Source organism: Microcaecilia unicolor, chromosome 4, assembly GCF_901765095.1.
Source record: "Microcaecilia unicolor chromosome 4, aMicUni1.1, whole genome shotgun sequence".
Taxonomy (NCBI): domain Eukaryota; kingdom Metazoa; phylum Chordata; class Amphibia; order Gymnophiona; family Siphonopidae; genus Microcaecilia; species Microcaecilia unicolor.
Window position 1 is genome coordinate 187735782 of NC_044034.1, and position 20601 is coordinate 187756382.

The 20601-nt window shown below is 47.5% G+C and overlaps 1 protein-coding gene across 1 annotated transcript in view; it reads right to left on the reverse strand.

The window, feature by feature from the left end:
• PLEKHA7 (pleckstrin homology domain containing A7) overlaps positions 1-20601 on the reverse strand; it is a 927681-nt gene that overhangs the window by 330086 nt on the left and 576994 nt on the right. The window contains 3 exon segments of the mRNA XM_030201054.1: positions 4829-4929; positions 8491-8563; positions 19840-19944. Coding sequence (XP_030056914.1) covers positions 4829-4929; positions 8491-8563; positions 19840-19944 — 279 coding nt within the window.

A 20601-nucleotide genomic window follows, 5' to 3' on the forward strand; every position in this document is an offset into this window, starting at 1 on the left:
CGTGTCTCCCCTCCCTGCTACTAAAAATGTCTTCGACGTCGTCATTGGGCCTTCTCACATTGAGTCCCGCCCACCCTCGCAGTAATTGGAAGTTACCTCAGAGAAGGGCGGGACTCAATGTGAGAAGGCCCCCAATGACGATGTCGAAGACATTTTTAGTAGCAGGGAGGGCAGACACGAGGCGCTGCCTGTCCCTATGGCGCTTCCACAGTCTTTTTGTAAAGGTAGGACAGGGTGGGAGCAGCGGGTGCAGGGCACCCCCCACCCGCTGACAGCCGGGGCGGACCGCCCCCACCACTCCGCCGTCGCGCGCCATCCGAGGGAGGGAGGAGGACTGGAACTCGGGCGGTCGGGGCGGGGCGACCTTAGGCGCGCCGCGCGGGGCCCCCCTGAGCGCAGGGCCCTATGCGGCCGCCTCGGTCGCCTCGCCTTAAGACCGGCCCTGGCTGAGGCTCTCAAGACATCATACAGCAAGTCTGCCAAATAAGCCAAGCCCGATTCCAGGGCCGGCCAATCAGCCCTCAAGGAAGGATCCAAGGGGGAAGCCTGCTGCACAATCGTCAGGCACGCCCTGGCCACATAGGAGCCGCAAACTGAGGCCTGCAAACTTAAAGCAGCCACCTCGAAGAAAGACCTTAAGGCCGCCTCCAATCTTCTGTCTTGGGCGTCCTTTAGGGCAGTGCCACCTTCCACTGGCAACGCCGTTTTCTTAGTCACCGCAGTGATTAAAGAATCCACGGTAGGCCAAAGAAAGGCCTCCCGTTCACCTTCAGGCAGAGGATAGAGGCGGGACAGCCCTAGCCACTTTGAGGCTCGCTTCTGGGACATCCCATTGAGCTGAAATCAAGGTGCGCATGGCCTCATGCACGTGGAAGGTTCTAGGCGGGCGCTTCGTCCCCAGCATAATGGCGGAGCCAACAGAGGCTGAGGGAGAGACGTCCTCCGGAGAGGAAATCTTCAAAATGCTCATGGCCTGCACTAACAGGTTGGGCAAATCCTCTGAGCGAAAGATCCGCGCTGCAGAGGGGTCATCCGCTCCATCCGAGCGCGAATCCGTCTCCTCCAAGGAATCCCCAAAGGACCGTTGGGAGAACTCAGATACGCTGCCCTCATCTACATCAGAGGAGACAGAGTCCTCTAGGGCCTGGAAATCCACCCGAGGGCGTTTGCTTCCGGAGGCCTCAACCCCTTTATCAGACAGGGGGGCAGGGGCAGCGTTTTGCATAAGAAAAGCCTGATGCAGCAGCAAAATGAACTCAGGGGAGAATCCCCCCGAACTGTGCACTTCTGCAGCTTGGGCCACGGCCCTAGCCGTACCCTCAACCGGCGCTCGCAAGAGTGGGGGAGAAACGTGCTGCGCATCCAAAATGGCGTCCGGCGCGAAACTCCGAGGAGCCGCGCGGGAAGAACGGCGCTTAACTTTGGCCGCTTTCTTACCGTCGCCCGAATCAAGGGCGACCATAGTATTAACGTCTCCCAGCTCGAGGGCGGCCCAAGAAGAAGCCGTCCGAGCAGAGTGGCCGGCCAACATGGCCCGAACTGTGCACTTCTGCAGCTTGGGCCACGGCCCTAGACGCACCCTCAACCGGCGCTCGCAAGAGTGGGGGAGAAACGTGCTGCGCATCCAAAATGGCGTCCGGCGCGAAACTCCAAAAAGGAGCCGCGCGGGAAGAACGGCGCTTAACTTTGGCCGCTTTCTTACCGTCATCCGAATCAAGGGCGACCATAGTATTAACGTCTCCCAGCTCGAGGGCGGCCCAAGAAGAAGCCGTCCGAGCAGAGTGGCCGGCCAACATGGCCCGAACTGTGCACTTCTGCAGCTTGGGCCACGGCCCTAGACGCACCCTCAACCGGCGCTCGCAAGAGTGGGGGAGAAACGTGCTGCGCATCCAAAATGGCGTCCGGCGCGAAACTCCAAAAAGGAGCCGCGCGGGAAGAACGGCGCTTAACTTTGGCCGCTTTCTTACCGTCATCCGAATCAAGGGCGACCATAGTATTAACGTCTCCCAGCTCGAGGGCGGCCCAAGAAGAAGCCGTCCGAGCAGAGTGGCCGGCCAACATGGAGAGGGCGAGCAGCGGGGGATGGGCGCTTATGGCGGGAAAAACCGCCGCACCGGAGGAAGAACCGGGACAGTGACCGGCCTCCAAACTGATGCTTAACAAAGGCGATTCAGGTTTTGAAATCCCCGCATCCCCCGCTAGACGCACCCACGCGGTCCGGGGAGCGAATCCTTGCGCCCTCGCCCTCCAACGCCATAAGCCACGTGGAGACCGAATGGGGAACCCCCTGCCCGCTATAAAAGGTAAAATTACCTGCTTCTCGCTCCGAGCTGTAACGAACTGGTGTCCCGGTGAGCAGCTGCAATAAACGTTGAAATAAACGTTGAAATAAACTCCCTTAAAGACGTCCAAAAATTTTTTTTTTTTTAAACGGAGCCAGCGGGGAGGGGGGAGAAAAGGAGGGACCTGGCACCACCAGGTTTGCACTTGCTCAAGAAGAGCCCTCAACCCCAGGTACTCAACAAACCTAAAAATTAGGCTTGGAGACCTAGCCAGAGCTGCTGCTGTGTGTGACCACCCACCTGCTGAGATAGAGAACATACTGAGGAGTTTCCGGCAGCACATGACCACATATAGGGAGGCAAAAGGATTGCTCTCTATCTCCACCTGCTGGTAGATGGACACAACCCACCAGTCTATGGATTGATCAGCATGATGATATGGAACCAGAGTTTAAGCCGGATGACTGGGGCCCACGCAGAGTGGCAGGTGTGACTCTGGCTAACTTATTGGGCAGACTGGATATAGACTGTGCAGGTCTTTATCTGCCATCAGTTACTGTGTTCCCCTGATCCCAGGAGATACAAATTCATAAATCTCCAGGTCTCTTCATATTCTGTAGGTGCAGTTCTTAGCTAGAGAGCAAGAATGGTCCAACCATAAAGTTTTGTTTTGTCCTTGTGATCACTCCTGTGGGGGGAAGTACCATAGCTAGTGGACAGTCCAGCTACTCATATTTCTCTTTACACCACTGTCAATGTCTTCAGATGGGAGAGGCGCCTTTAGTAAGGGGATCAAGGGAGACCCCTTATATATCCTTATTTTATTAAAGATTGGCTCTTCTTTGCTGTGTTTTGTCCAATCCAACCTCACGCCTTCCTCTTCTGCTCTCTGCACAATAGGAAAGGAGAGGCTGGACTAAGGAGCAGATTGGCTCTTCTCTAGACTAAACCACACTCCCTCCTTTCATGTTCCTTCAATGCTGCCTGCAAGAGGAGGGGAGGAGCTGGAGCAGAAAACAGGCATGATTCATGCTAGTCTGATTTCTTGAGAGGGGCACAGTACTAGAATCAGGTTTGGGGTAAGGAAAGAGTGCTAAGATCATCCCAAGACAGAGAGAATGCTTGTGTTTGTGAGAGAGTGTGTTTGGAGGGAGAGGAGGAGAGGAAAGATGATGTATACCATTGTGTAAGACTTCCCACCTTTTCCATCCTTCTATCATCCAATGTGATAGCATCATTTCACACCAATCACACCAACAGCATGCGCAATGTCCTAAATAATCTGAAACTGGACAGATAGAATTACACACCACTTAAATAAGAAAAATGTTTTATGTTCTTCTCATGCCAAAAGTTGTCACAAAATTTACAACTGATGCCACAATTCTGAGGTTTCATTAACTAAGAGCTCAACTGTTTTGCGAGCTTGTTGGCCTGGAGCTCCATCCTGTTGAAAAATAAAGCACTTAGAAATGTCTTGAATTGCAGTAGGACCTTTTAGGACATTTTACAGGACCAGGACACTGTACCAGTGACTTCACAGTGAGAATCCTGAAAGGTAACTTTAAAACCATACAAGAACGTAAGACCTTTGAAGTCAGAATGATTGAATACTTTAACACCCAACAGAAAGGACTTAATAAGGATCTGGGGTTCCTAGCCCATTATAAACCATAAAGCTGTATGTCTCTGTTGATCACCCCCACCCCTCACCTATCCACACCCATCCTGTTTAGAATATCAATGATATGCTTTGATGTCCCCATGCATACCTCCTACCCACCCCCATCCTCCCACCCTGTCAGACTGTCATAGTAATGCTTGAATGTTTTCACTTATATACACTGTCAGCTAGCACATTTGCTTATTTCCGATCTGACGAAGAAGGGCAACCTTCGAAAGCTAATCAAGAAATGTATTAAGTTATGTCCAATAAAAAAGGTATCATCTTATTTTCTTTTCCATGTTTTATTTTGTTTGATTTCTATTGATAGGCTATTTGGAGAAATGTTTGGAGTCCCATTTTTTTCTGGACCCCATGCATACTTCAAAGCTAATAAATATATAAATGTTACAAATACTTGAATGCATATTGTCCAAACAGGTGCTGAAAAGTGGAAATACTTTTCCACTTTTTCGAAATCTTTTTGTTCACACATGTAGTAATTATATGTACATGGATGTCATCTAGTACAAAGAATACCAGTCTTGCTTTACAAAATGTTCAATTATGCGATACCAGCTATACGCACCAGAAATAAGATGAGCTCATTGTAACCCTCAAAGGTAAAGCTGTAAGCAGAATCAGTGCAACCATTAATAGGAACAAGGAGAAGAATCATTTTGCCTAGAAACGATTATGCCTTGTATTCCTGAACAGCATGCTACAGCCGGTTTGTTGTTAACTTAGTTCAAGGACGGGGATCTGTTATTTTAAGCACTGCAGTCAACCTGTTTTCCTGCCGTACAATTAATCAGCAAACATTACACAGTAATTGAAAAGGAATGTGCTTCTGATGGAAGGGGCTGAAATATATTAACCATACCTTAAATGAATACTTGCGGCTGATACGATCTTCAAGTCCAACAGGGGATATTACATAGCTTGGCAATGGTATACTGCCCAAAATAGCCTCTTCCCTGCTGTCTGATCAATCAGAAGAAAAGGTATCATTAACTGTTGTACTTCTGCAGGACTAAAGAAACTGAATACACGTATAGAGGTGAATTCTATATATGGAGCCGAAAAAAGCGCTATTCTATAAGCTGTGCTTAAAGTTAGGCATGGTTTATAGAACTTACGCCTGGGAATTGCACCTAACTTTAGGCGTAACCATTTGCACCAACTGAAATGTAGTGCAAATGTACATGGCTAAATTAGGCACTTAGTCCCCCTCATTCTATAACAATGCACATAAACATTGGGAACACCCCATTCTGCCCATGACTCTCCCATTTCTGTGCACCTTTTTTATTTTAAACTCTTGTGTAAAATTTAGATGCAGATCCCGTGCCTAAATTTACACTTGTATATTTCAATTAAATCTAATTAGTGGCAATTGCTTAACAAGCCAATTATCGGACCTAATTAGCTTGTTCAATTAAATTGTATGTGCCCAAATTTGCAGAAGCTATTTCTGGATATAACATCTAAAAACTGTGATTATCTATCTTCTCTGCTCTTCTTAGAGGGATCTGCAATCTTAAAAGGGCTAAGTCTCTTGGGCTAAATTTTATATGTGGCGCTGTAAAAATCGGCACCGAATAAAATATGCCTAGGCGCGGTTTATAGAATACGCCTAGAGCCTGACCATGTGACTAAACCTAGTTGCAGGAATTTACGCCAAGTAGGTGTAAATGCCGGCGACTAAGTTAGATTCAGAGCAGATGTATTCTATAACAGTGCTCATAATTTTTAGTAATGCCCACGATCCGCCCATTTCATGCCCCCTTTTTGGCAGCATGCATTAGAATTTACGTGCATCACTTTATAGAATATGCTTAGCAAGCTGTACACTTAAATTCTAATTAAAGCCAATTAGTGCCAATAACTGCCTAATTGGCAATTATTGGTTCTGATAAGCTTAAGATAATTAAGTTGGTGAACAATACAGCATACGACCTGAATTGCACGTGCAACTCAAGTCACACTATATAGAATCTGGGGGCTAGAGAGAAATCTACAACTGGGCATCTCCATTTGGTTGCCCGGATGCAGCATAGGGAGTGCATATTTTATAACAGCCTTGGCAGAAATGTGTGTATTTTTAGGTGCACCCATTTATACCAGGTCTATGGCAGGTGTAAATGTGCACATCTTAGTATGGCACACACAGAACTTACAATATTCTGCAGGTTGTGCGCTTAAGTTAGACACACACCCATGTTCCACCCATGTGGATATTCCCTTTGCATTTACATGCTAAGGCAGTTGTGCACGTATGCTACAGAATATGCATACAGAATGTGCTAGCATTCTATAACATACATGCACAAATGGTGCCTAATTTTAATGCCCTATTATAGAATGATGGTGTTAAGGAAATACTCATTACAACTCGATTAAGTTATATCAACCCATGGAAGTAGAGTCTTCATGAAATATACATAGCAACATAGTAGATGATGACAGATAAAGACCTGTATGGTCCGTCCAGTCTGTCCAACAACAAAGACTCATAGCATAAGGTGTGTCCTTGATATTTTCAGGGCACAGACCATAGAAGTCTGTTGGCACTGCACCCCTGACATACAAATAAGCTGCTACCCTTGCACCTCAGACATCTCACCCACACATCCCTAGTGTCTTAGGTGCCCCACTACATACTCCACATGTATCCCATGCCTAACATACCAAAATCCTAACCTTGAATATACATCTACCCCGATTCCTCGATATTCTCTTTGGGTGAATCTGTTCATAAAAGCAGTTAATAAATCCCAATAAATAATCTATACACACAGCCCTAGTTATCCCTTAATTTCCACACATACCTCCACTCCTCCATCTCCACCACCTTGGGATAGATGATTTTATAACAGCCCATCTTAATTTTTCCACTTGGGACCCATCTAACCCTATCTAGCCCACTGCCTGGTCTATTAAACTAGGGATAAAGCCTCATGGCATCAAGATCCCACAAATGGAAGAAGGAAGAGAAATGAGGAATAATTTGGGTCAAAAAAAGAAGAATGGCATTACTGTAACCCTTGTTTGTCCAGATGAGCATCGGACAAGTTACTTTCTATAAATTTTTATAGTTTGTAGGGAGGTCAGGGCTAAGACAAGTTTGCACTGTGAGGCCAGTTGGCATATTAATCCATTTACTCAGCACTCTCTTATGTCTCAATAAGACATTTTAGGCCAGAATTTTAGTTCTGAACCAAAGGGTTTACTTAACATATTCTTCAGCAAAAATGTGGGCCAAGGTACAGAGAAGGGCAATGAAAATGATAAAGGGGATGGGACAACTTCCCTGTGAGGAAAGGCTAAAGAGTTAGGGCTCTTCAACTTGAAGAAAATACGTCTGAAGGGAGATATGATAGAGGTCTATATAATGAGTGCAGTGGAACAGGTAAATGTGAATTGCTTGTTTACTCATTCCAAAACTACTAGGACTAGGGAGCACACAATGAAACTACAAAGTAGTAAATTTAAAACGAATCAGAGAAAATATTTCTTCACTCAATGTGTAATTAAACTCTGGAATTTGTTGCCAGAGAATGTAGTAAAGCAGTTGGCTTAGCAGGGTTTAAAAAACGGTTTGAATAGCTTCCTAAAAGAAAAGTTCATAAGCCATTATTAAAATGGACTTGGGGAAAATACATTTCTTATTTCTAGGACAAGCAGCACAAAATGTACTGTAGTTTTGGGATCTTGTACTTTTAACCTGGATTGACCACGGTTGGAAACAGGATGCTGGTCTTGATGGACCTTTGGTCTGTCCCAGTATGGCAATATGTACTGAAGCTGTCATCGAAGCCCCACTCCAGCCTATCTAGATCTGTCCAGCCAAGATCAGTGCACAGACCGTAGAAGTCTGACTGGCACTGGCTTTGCTTTCCAATTACTGGAGATACTATCTAAGCACCTCTTTGGTTCCATTCTCTTTCTATAGTGCTGAATTAATTCCAGAACTGAAAACCTACATTGTGTCTGGGACCTTTTACATCTGTATTTGTGCCTATAGTGCTATAATGATTGTTCCTACTGCTGCGCGGTTTAATAATGGAAGTTATCAATCTTCACTGTGACAATACCCTTGGATAGGGTCTATAAATATCTTTAAGTTCTGTAAATAAAATGCACTGTATATCAACTGTGGCTATATATCCGGCCTTTTTATAAGGTGCCACTTTGAGGAGTAATTGTACCTATAGGTTATTCTGATCCAATTCCACAAACAGGATACCAAAGGAGAACTAACCCCAGTCTACAGAGGGGACTGGTTCACCCTTTTCCAGTGAAAGAATTCACTCCTAATGTCTGACTGAGCACCTTGAAAAAGAACCTTCACTCATGTCGGGGTAACTTTCAAGACATGCTTGCACAGAGAAGAAATTTGGTAGAGGTCCCCAAAACCTGTCATCAGGCTGTGCCTTGTTCAGCTTCAGGCAGGTCTGGGGCTGACAGTGGCTTGGAAGTCCTGAGCAATTGCCCTGGCTGCACCCTCTCACATTAGCCCTGATGCCTGCAATAACTACTCACCTTTGTAGTAGAACAAACAATGATCAGCAAGCACAAACCACCGTCTTTTCCATAATCGCATACCTGAACTGTCCTGCAAATATAAGACAGATTTGGGGGAGATTAAATTTGCAAGTCCTATTACAGCTCATGCTTGCTTAGATATAAATATGCATTTGAAAGAGGTGGAGGGAGAGAGATTAAGATGTGAGAATAAACAGGTCCTCCCTGGGAACAAAGGGATGATCTAATAAGTCTGTTTCACCCTCTGTAAAGCAAATATAAAACCAAGAGTTGGGTGGTCCACAGGGGTGTGCTGGTAAATTTTTAACAACAGGCTCTTTCTCCGGACGTAGCCAGCTCTGCAGTTGGAAGGGCCAGGGGTGGCCGGGGTGGGGGGGGGGGGGGGTGGAAGAGAAACACTTGTCTCTCTCTCCTCCCTCCCTTAGTGTGGGCATACCTTTGCTGGCAGCCAATAAATGGACTGCCACCACTCCCAAGGTCTTGCTCTGAGCAGCATGCTGGAACTTCTCTCACATGCTCGAGAAGTCCCAGCCTGCTGCCCAGCAGTAGTCTATTTACTTGGCTTGCAGGGCTCAGCATCCTCACCAGCAAAGTAAAAGATAATTCAGCAGGGGGCCCAAGCCCACATTTTGGGAGCCAGTTGTTAAAGAAGCCATGGAGGGCCCTGCTTTAACAACCAGCTCCCAAAATTCTTACAAACTTAACAACCGGCTCTTGCGAGCCTGTGAGAGCCTGCTCCAGCACACCACTGGTGGTCCAACAAAAACAGCTGAGAAAGCAACAAGGCAAATGGTCCACAATATCCAAATACAGAAAGCAAAAGAGGAGCAAAGGAAACAGTCTTTATTCACCACTTGCAGCTCTCAGATTTAAACAAATGCGACCGACATGGCTCAGATGGATACCAGCTGGTGTAAAAGTCCAAGCTTCACCAAAGTAGTAAAAACTGTATCTCTATTCTGGGTTTACATGTAGTGAGTCACACCAGTTTGGTGAAGCTTGGACTTTTACACCAGCGGTATTCATCTGCCCGAGGCAGCCATAATGGCAAAACATGGCCATGTTGGGTGTATTTGTTTAAACCCAGGAACTTTGATATGGTCTGCTCGCCTTCTGTTTTCCAACATTACAAATAATATATTGGGCATTGTAAAATAAGTTATTACAAGCATTTGACAAGGGAGAGTATAGTTATCAGATACTGAGGGCTCGATGCACAAAGGCAACCATAAAATACGGCTGCCTTGGTAAAATTTAGTGACTCGGTAACAGCCAGCAATGCACAAAGGGGATTGCATGCAAATGAGATGCACATATCCCTCTTTGTGCATCGCTCTGCTGTTTGCGAGTCCGAGCTGTCAAATGCATTTGACAGCTCTGATGCACTAGGTCCCCTCTAACCCCACACTTTTTTTTCCTTGGTGGTCCAGTAAACCCTGACTCTCCCCCAATATTTAAAAAAAAATTTCCCTGGTGGTCCAGTGTACTGTGAACCCCTGGACCTTTTTATACAATTTTCCCTGGTGGTCCAGTGGATTGCGACCCTCCTGAACCTTTTTTTTTACAAATTTTCCTGGTGTTCCAGTGTATCACGACCCCTCCATGTATGCATGCACCCACCCATCCCGATCATATCCACCCATCCACCTCCCTCCATTTACCTTTAGAAGGTGGGAAGCAAAGGGCAGGAGCAACAGCTCCTCCCTCCTGCCTTGAGCCCGCCCGGAACAGAGTGTGGTGCCCAGGCCTGCCAAGTACACCCTGGGAGTTTTTTCCTTATATGGTGCTTAGCCCCATCCAGTGCACCACAGAATGCACTGGCAGGGCCTGGGCACTGCCACTTTGTTCAGGGTGGGCCAGAGGCAGGAGCTGTTGCTCCTACTCTCTTGCCTTCACATTCTAAAGGTACTTGGAGGGGTGTGGGTGGAGTTGGAGTTGGGGTGGGTGGATGCACACATGGGAGGGGGATCGTAGTCCACTGGACCAACAGGGACATTAAAAAAAAAATTTTTGATCCAAGATGGCGTCATGAACCTGACATGAGTGGAATCTCTGCTACATCTTGTCATTGTTTTCCTCAGAATGCCGAAGCATAGGGGAAGGTTGGCTGCCACTGTTGCCTCTCGTTGACCACCCATGCTGGTGGCTGGCATTTTGGATTCCTTTCTGTGGAGAACTGGAGTGCCGATGAGGTCAGAGAGCAGCCCGCTTGCGAAGACCTCGGTGAGTGGAGACCTCACTGTGAAGCTAGGGCTAAATGTTACTCTGAGCCCCGACCATAGAGCGTCTCCCCCGCAGCCACAGAGCTCCAGTTCTCTGTTGATGCATCTTCTCCTCTGCAGCCAGGAAATGCAGCAGTGTTGGAACGACATAAGGCACAATTACAACCAGCGGAGGACTGGGGGATTTCAGTTTCTCTGAACTCCCAAATGGCTACTGTAGGATCATCTGGCCATGCGGGAGATTGACTACAGTTGGTGACCTGGGGGCTCTTTCTTTACCAGTTCAACAGGTACAGACTTCACTCTTTCCTACTTTTCTGGTGGAGATACTGACTGAAGTTACCCTTGACAATCTATGGGCTCTAATTGTAAATGGAAATGGGACTTGATATACCGCCTTTCTGAGGTTTTTGCAACTACATTCAAAGCGGTTTACATATATTCAGGTACTTATTTTGTACCAAGGGCAATGGAGGGTTAAGTGACTTGCCCAGAGTCACAAGGAGCTGCAGTGGGAATCGAACTCAGTTCCCACGGATCAAAGTCCACTGCACTAACCACTAGGCTACTCCTCCGCTCTGGGTAAGGCTCTTAAAAAGAAAACTAGAAACTGTTGATTCAGATATTAAAAATTGACTGAAAAAGTAGAGAAACAGGAGAAAGAACTTGATACAGTAAAGAAAATTCAAACAACTGATTAAGGATGTAGTGAATTTGAGAAGAAAAGTTGAACCTTTTGAAATTCCTTGAAAAGTAATAATCTACGTTTCTTAAATTTCCATAGAGTTTTTCTATTACTCCTAGGGAAATGCTCAGAAGATATATCAAAGAAATTTTCAGAGTATTAGAGGAATCTATTCCTCCTTTCTCTCAAACATATTATCACCCAAGTAAACCGGTGGAAGGTCAACTGACTGAAGAACAAAATGATGTCCCTTTAGATGTATCGGCAGTTTTAGATTTTTCGGACTCTGAAACAGTAATTGCAACCACCTTGTTGGCAATGGTTGCTTTGACTTCAGATAAAGATTGGTTGATGAAAATGTACTTCAAAAATAAGGATAAGATCTTCATGGGATTTAAAATTCAAGTTTTCCCAGATGTGTCAAGAGAAACTCATGAAGAGACGTCGCCAGTTCTTATTACTTAAACCAGGGGTTCTTCGGATTGGAGATACTTTTTATTTATGCTATTCGTGTAAATGTGTAGTCCGTTACCAATCAGTTAAATATGTGATTTTTGAGCCTTCTCATCTTACTGACTTTTTAGTAGCCAAAAGACTCGTGAGAGCTAGTTAGTATCACATTATTCGCTCTAAAATGTAAATAAGACATTCTGTAATCACTCAGGTTTAATTTCTTTATATCATTAATAATTTTTTTCCTATAAAATATTTCCACTTATATAATCTTAGATCTGCAAATAGTGGACCTGAGTCTATCTAATATTTTTATTTTGCTTTTGTATAGAATTTTCTATTTTGAATTATTGGATAGTTTTACTTTAAAGTACAAGTTTTACTTGGTTGTAAGATTTGAAAAGAATAAAACCATTAATCATAAAAAAAAATATTGAGGGGGTGTTGGGGTCCACTGGACCACCAGGGAAATTAAAATAGATTTGGGGGGCACCGGGAGGTGAGAGGTTGGAAGCACAAGCGGGCTGCCTAGAGCAGCCATAACATTTTCTTGTTAAATTACGTTGCTCTGGAGCTGTGTATCCCACCAGTATACATATTAGACTACGAATGAGCTCATTAGAATACCAATAAGCTCACTGTAATTGTCGCATCCCTCACCTGTGCCGCTTCTCCGTCGGGCATGCCACGCTGTCAGGGTGTCGCAGGGAGCGTTGACCAGGAGAGGTGGTCGGGCACCAAGCCCCTGCGTCGCACCGCTGGAATCCTGTCTGCAGTCTGGGCTGCTCCGGCCCTCCGGTCCGCTTCGGTGGCGGCGGGGAGACGCCGGCCAGGTGGACAGGGCCGGCGTTCCCCGAAAAAGGGATCCCTTGCAGGCGCGGAGCCTCAGAGGAACGAGGTCACTCCCCACAACGTCCGGATTGGCCGATCGCGGCTGACTCCGCCCACTGCTTCTGGCCGGCCAATCCGGGGCTGTTGAGTCACGGTTGTGGGTAGCTCCGCCTCCTTTCCGCTGTTACCGGTCCTCCTGATGGGGAGGGCTATTTAGGAGCAGCAAGGCAGAACTCTCATTGCTTCGGCTTCTGCTTTGGTGGATTCTGTGGCGTTGGATTCTTCCTGGACTGCTCTTGCTTAGAAACTTGCCTGGACCTGGACTCTGCTTTTGTTTGCCGCCTGCCCTGAAACTTGCCTGGACCTGGACTCTGCTTTTGTTTGCCGCCTGCCCTGAAACTTGCCTGGACCTGGACTCTGCTTTTGTTTGCCGCCTGCCCTGAAACTTGCCTGGACCTGGACTCTGCTTTTGTTTGCCGCCTGCCCTGAAACTTGCCTGGACCTGGACTCTGCTTTTGTTGGCCGCCTGCCCTGAAACTGGCCTGAACCTGGACTCTGCTTTTGTTTGCAGCCTGCCCTGAAACTTGCCTGAACCTGGACTCTGCTTTTGTTTGTCGACTGCTCTGAATCTTGCCTGGGCCTGGACTGTGTTTTTGCTTGTCTCCTGTTCTGAGACTGGTCTGGTCTTGGATTTAGCTCCTGCTTTCCATCTGCCCTGGAAGTCTCATCTGTGGCTACACACCCCTGACCTCCTGAGGAGTGGCTGCTCCACTCTTCAAGTAAGATCAGGACTGTCCGGCTGCCTAACTCTGTTCGGCACAGGGGCTCACTTTCTGAGGGTTACTAGGCCTGACAGTAAGCCGAAGCCATGAGCTCGCCGGATAAGCCTGATTTGACCGACCTGGCCCAAGCTCTTCAACAACAGCAGGCCCAGCTTAATAGACTTTCGGGAGTCCTTCAAGATGTATGCTCACAGATGTCGGCCCAACGCAGTCCGACTACTGGTGCCAGCCGAGCAACTCCACCCCAGCTTTCCTTCCGTCTACCTGAGCCTCCCCGGTTTGACGGTACACCTGCCGCCTGCCGCGGGTTTTTGAACCAATGCCAAATGCTCTTTGACATGCAACCTGCTTCATTCCCTACAGACAGAGCCAAGATTACGTACATCATCTCGCTATTGTCGGGGTCAGCCCTGGCATGGGCCTCACCCTTGTGGGAACAACAAGACCCTCTTCTTTCTGATCTGGGAGAGTTCTTGCGGAGGTTTCGCATGGTGTTTGACGTCCCGGGACGCCCTTCCTCTGCAGCTAGTGAACTGCTGCGTATTCAGCAAGGAAGCAGTTCAGTCGGGGCCTATGCTATCCAATTTCGCACTCTAGCTGCAGAGCTGAGGTGGAATCAAGAGGCCCTCACGGCGATCTTTTGGCAAGGCCTGAACGGGCGTATCAAGGATGAGTTGGCTGGTCGGGAGGTTCCTAGTACATTGGATGCACTTATTTCCCTCTGTGTCCGGATTGATGTTCGATTCCAGGAGCGAGCACGAGAACAAGGAACTTCGCGTCCGTCTCGAAGAACTTCTCCTCCTAGGCGACGGCCCACGTCTCCTCAGGGTGCGGCAGGATCAACCACAGAGGGGTCCGAAGAACCTATGGTGATTGGCAGACATCGTCTTTCAGCCGTTGAGAGGGCCCATAGACGAAACCATAGACTTTGCCTTTATTGTGGTAAACCTGGTCACTTTGTGAAGGAGTGTCCCAATAAGCCGGGAAATGCCTAGACCCAAGCCCTGAGGAAGGGGTGGCGTTGGGTCATTCGAATTTCCTTCCAGACAACTTGATTTCTGTGCCCATAATTCTCCTTTGGCGTGACTTCAGGGTGAACACTTTAGCTCTGTTGGACTCTGGAGCGGGAGGTAATTTTATTGATGCATCTCTTCTTAAGAAGCTGGGTGAACCTGCAGTGCCTTGTAGACCCGCGCTGCAGGTAACGTCCATTCATGGCTCAGCTCTGCCTCATCTTGTTACCCAGCTCACCCCACCACTGAAGATGCAAGTGGGTCTCTTGCATCATGAAGAGATCCAATTTTTTATTTTGCCCCATGCTATCCATCCTGTTATCCTAGGGTTGCCCTGGTTACGTCTGCACGCACCCAGCATCAACTGGCCGACTGGGGAGATCAGTCAATGGAGTAAACGTTGTTTTGAGGTCTGCCTGACTCCTGTGGAACCTCCTCCTAGAAGCATTGCCGCCTCACCTGGGATTCTTCGACCTTATGAAGCTTGTCTTCCTGAGGAATATAGTGACTTTCAAGATGTTTTTGATGCACGGGAGGCAGACTCCCTCCCTCCCCATCGCCCCTTTGACTGTTCTATTGATTTACTGCCGGGCAAGATGCCTCCTAGGGGACGATTATATACTCTGTCCAGAACTGAGTCGGCTGCTATGCGGCAATACATTCATGAAAATCTTACCAAGGGATTTATTCGACCCTCCTCCTCCCCGGCTGGTGCGGGTTTTTTTTTTGTATCCAAAAAGGACGGGTCGCTGAGACCTTGTATTGACTATCGAGGACTGAATGCTATCACAATTAAAAACCGCTATCCCCTTCCTCTAATCCCTGAGTTGTTTGATCGTCTTCAGGGGGCGGTTGTCTTCACCAAGTTGGATCTCCGAGGTGCATACAATTTGATCCGCATTCGTGAGGGGGATGAGTGGAAGACTGCATTTAATACTCACGAAGGCCACTTTGAATACCGGGTCATGCCTTTCGGCTTGTGTAATGCTCCTGCTGTATTTCAGGACTTTATTAATTTCATTTTCCGGGATTTACTGTATTCATCCGTTATTGTCTATTTGGATGATATCCTTATCTTCTCTGCTTCTCCTCAGGATCATCCAGGGCACGTGCGCACGGTGCTCCAACGCCTTCGGGCTCATCGACTGTTTGCCAAGTTGGAGAAATGTGCTTTTCACCAGTCGACTATTCCTTTTCTGGGACATATTATCTCCGCCGATGGCCTTCAGATGGACCCTGCCAAGCTTCAGGCTATCCAAGATTGGCCCCGGCCTCAAGGACTTCGGGCCTTGCAGAGGTTCCTTGGTTTCGCCAATTACTACAGACAGTTTATTCCACATTATTCTTTGATTACAGCTCCTTTGACAGCTTTAACCAGAAAAGGGGCCGATGTGCGGAATTGGTCCCCCACAGCTCTGGAGGCTTTCTCTACTTTGAAGACTGCTTTTGTGTCTGCTCCAGTACTCCGTACTCCAGATATTGCTAAGCCTTTTGTTGTTGAAGTGGATGCATCTGCTCTTGGAGCTGGAGCTGTCTTATCACAGGTGGCTTCTTCTGGTAAACGGCATCCTTGTTTTTTCTTTTCTAAGAAGTTTTCCCCAGCGGAGCGTAATTATACGGTGGGGGACAGAGAATTGCTTGCCATGAAGCTTGCCTTTCAGGAATGGCGTTATCTTCTTGAGGGGGCCGCTCATCCTTTTACTGTGATCACTGATCATAGAACTCTTCTTTATCTACAGAATGCCAAGCGTCTCAATCCACGGCAAGCCAGATGGTCTCTTTTTTTGCCCGTTTTGACTTTCACTTGATCTTCCGACCTACTGAAAAGAACGTCCAAGCTGATGCGCTCTCCCGAGCCTTTGAGGAGCCCGAGGACCCGGATGAGGTTCTCCTATGCTAAATCCGGCTTGTCTTCCTGCGTCGGTGGTGGCTGCTGCTTCTCTGCGGACCCCGGTTCCTTCCCGCTCCAGACGCAAGGTGTTACAATGGGGTCATTCTTCTGTTTTTTTCTGGACATTTTGGGTTCCGAAAGACTTATCAGCTCATCTCCCGTTATTTTTGGTGGCCTCATATGGCTCAGGACATTCTACAGTTTGTTTCTACCTGTCCCACCTGTGCTCGCACCAAGTCTCCTCCAGGCAAGGCCTGGGGACCTCTGCAACCCTTGCCCATACCTCAGCATCCGTGGCAGGACATTTCTATGGACTTTATTACGGATCTTCCTCCCTCCAAGGGTAACACTGTCATCTGGGTGGTGGTGGATCGTTTTTTTCCGCATGGCACATTTTGTTCCTATGCGAACCCTACCCTCTGCTGCTGTTTTGGCCTCTCATTTTGTCCAGCATGTTTTTCTAGTTACATGGATTTCCTCGGCGTATCATCAGTGATAGAGGTTCCCAATTCACGTCTCGATTCTGGAGGTCCTTGTGCTCCGCTTTGGTGTCGCCACACTTTTTTCTTCAGCTTATCATCCGCAGACAAATGGCATGGCTGAACAGGACTAATCAGACGCTTAAGGCTTTCCTCCGGGCTTTACTAACGCCCGTCAGGACAATTGGACTGATCTTTTGCCTTGGGCTGAGTTCGCCTACAATAATAGTGTGCACTCTGCCTCCCAGACTTCACCCTTTTTTGCTGTTTTTGGACGTCATCCTTGTCTTCCTCCTCCGCTTCCTTTGGATCACGCTCCTCCACTAGTTCAGCCTACTCTCTCCACTATCCAGGACACTTGGGGAACAGTACAGCACCACTTGCAGCGGGCGGCGGTCCGGTACAAAACGGTTTGCTGATCGCCATCGTCGGGCCGCTCCCGTTTTCCAGCCTGGGCAACGTGTTTGGCTCAGCACCAAATATCTGAAGCTTCGTCTTCCATCCTTGAAGTTTGCTCCCCGATTTATTGGTCCATTTGCTGTTCAATCTAGAGTGGGGACGGTAGTCTATCGTCTGCACTTACCTAGTAACCTGCATATCCACAATGCTTTCCACGTCTCGTTACTCAAACCTTTCCGGGCCTCACAGTGGCATCCTGAACCTAAGCGGATTACTGTTCCTGATTCTGAGCCGGATCCTGAGTTTGAGGTACAGGAGATTCTGGATTCCAAGCTCCAAAGGGGAAGACTTTTTTATTTGATTTCATGGAAAAATTTTGGTCCTGAAGATAATCTTGGGAACCAGCAAAGAATGTCCATGCACCCGACTTGGTTCGAGAGTTTCACTCTCGTTATCCTTCTAGACCTGGGCCGAGACGGAGGAGGGGGGCTTTCGGGGGGGGGGGGTACTGTCGCGTCCCTCACCTGTGCCGCTTCTCCGTCGGGCATGCCACGCTGTCAGGGTGTCGCAGGGAGCGTTGACCAGGAGAGGTGGTCGGGCACCAAGCCCCTGCGTCGCACCGCTGGAATCCTGTCTGCAGTCTGGGCTGCTCCGGCCCTCCGGTCCGCTTCGGTGGCGGCGGGGAGACGCCGGCCAGGTGGACAGGGCCGGCGTTCCCCGAAAAAGGGATCCCTTGCAGGCGCGGAGCCTCAGAGGAACAGATGTCACTCCCCACAACGTCCGGATTGGACGATCGCGGCTGGACTCCGCCCACTGCTTCTGGCCGGCCAATCCGGGGCTGTTGGAGTCACGGTTGTGGGTAGCTCCGCCTCCTTTCAGCTGTTACCGGGTCCTCCTGATGGGGAGGGCTATTTAGGAGCAGCAAGGCAGAACTCTCATTGCTTCGGCTTCTGCTTTGGTGGATTCTGTGGCGTTGGATTCTTCCTGGACTGCTCTTGCTTAGAAACTTGCCTGGACCTGGACTCTGCTTTTGTTTGCCGCCTGCCCTGAAACTTGCCTGGACCTGGACTCTGCTTTTGTTTGCCGCCTGCCCTGAAACTTGCCTGGACCTGGACTCTGCTTTTGTTTGCCGCCTGCCCTGAAACTTGCCTGGACCTGGACTCTGCTTTTGTTTGCCGCCTGCCCTGAAACTTGCCTGGACCTGGACTCTGCTTTTGTTGGCCGCCTGCCCTGAAACTGGCCTGAACCTGGACTCTGCTTTGGTTGCAGCCTGCCCTGAAACTTGCCTGAACCTGGACTCTGCTTTGTTTGTCGACTGCTCTGAATCTTGCCTGGGCCTGGACTGTGTTTTTGCTTGTCTCCTGTTTCTGAGACTGGTCTGGTCTTGGATTTAGCTCCTGCTTTCCATCTGCCCTGGAAGTCTCATCTGTGGCTACACACCCCCTGACCTCCTGAGGAGTGGCTGCTCCACTCTTCAAGTAAGATCAGTACTGTCCCGCTGCCTACTCTGTTCGGCACAGGGGCTCACTTTCTGAGGGTTACTAGGCCTGACAGTAATACAATTTGCATGGGGTTCTTGGTGGCTGCTAATGGCACTCTTTAAAGCCACGGAAAACTCCTTTGTGTATTGTTAGCTCTCTGATCACTTGCTTTAAAGCAAACATTAATAGCATAGTAAGCTTTGTGCATCTGCCCTGGGTGAACTACTGAGAAGAACAGCAAATAAATCTGTGGTTAAGGGGCAAAGTATAATACAGGTTTTCTCCCAAGGAAGGACAGGCTCCTTATATAGACAAAACACATGATATATGCCAGTGTTTCCCAAGTCCAGTCCCCTTGCCAGTCAGGGTTTCAGGATACCCACAATGAATATGCATCTTCCATCCAGAAACAGGTCAACATCTTCACAAACATACCTTAACCTGCACCTTCCCAACTGCAAAGGACTAAAGTACAAAACATATCATGCATCTAACTTCCTCTACCTGGGATCCCAACTCTGGAACGCTCTACCCAGATACATTCGATCAACTAGTGAATACCTACCCTTTAGGAAACTATTGAAAACCCATCTATTCAAACAGATTTACCCGAACGACTTGACCTACCATAAGCAACCCATCCATTTACTGGTTCATCTAATCATCAACAACAATGACTCAGGAATTACCTCCTACCAACCTTCTTATCCTTCATGCTCTTCCCCTACCTCTTCTTTATCACTCCACTTCCTTACCTATCCTTTCTCTCATACCTCTTTTATCCCATTTACCCCTTGTTCATCTGTCCTACCATATACCTCCTTTGTTGATTTTGATACTACAGATTGTATTCTCTTGTTACTATGTAAGCCGCATTTAGCCTGCGATGAGCGGGAAAGCGCGGGGTTCAAATGTAATAAATAAATAAATAAATAAAAGAGATTTGCATATAATAGAGGCAGTGTATGCAGATCAAGTTCATACATATTCTTTGTGGGTATCCTGAAAACCTGACCGGCAAGGGGTACTCAAGGACTGGCCTTAGGAAATATTGATAAATGCCATCAAGATCCACATTGAAAATAGTTATACTAAATGCCTTAACAGTACCTGTTTGTGAAGCCACCCTCTCACCACAACAGGAACATTGGGGTTCCTTTTGATGGAATGGTCCCTCTTCCCAAAACTGTGAACTTTATTGCTAGGTTTCTGAGACTTAAAAAGAGAGGTTTTTATTGAGAATTATATAATACTGCACCAAAATATCAGTTAATATAAAATGCAAAGCAGCTTGGTTTTAGTAATTTTCAATTATCATGCAAACATCAGATCAATAGTCTCCTCATGTTAGATTAAGTTATCTTCTCTCCTCTGGAGCAGTATTGGCTAACATTACAGAAGAAACATACTTGGAGAGTCCTAATGAGGCAGACAAATCCAACAAAGGTGTTTTCTCAGGCAGTTTTGATCACATAAAGCCAATAGCAAGCTATTTAGGATACCAGCACCACCATCCTTATGGGGTTAATTCTATAGCTGTGTGCCTATAGGGTGCCTAATTGGCATATATTCTATGAAGGAAAGAAGGCACCTACTTTTCTTTATAGAATACTACCGTAATCAGGTACATAAAAGCCAGCTCTGTGGGTGCTCTGCACCCCCAATCATTTTGAAACGCTGGCACCTATGACCAGGCATATACATATGTATATGCTTAGCATAAGCACTTACGCCAACCACAGAACCGACTTAAGTATGTACATCTATGTTCCAGAGAGGCAACAGAACTAGAGGACATGAAATAAACATAAGAATAGCCATACTGGGTCAGACCAATGGTCCACCTAGTCCAGTATCCCGTGTCCCACAGTG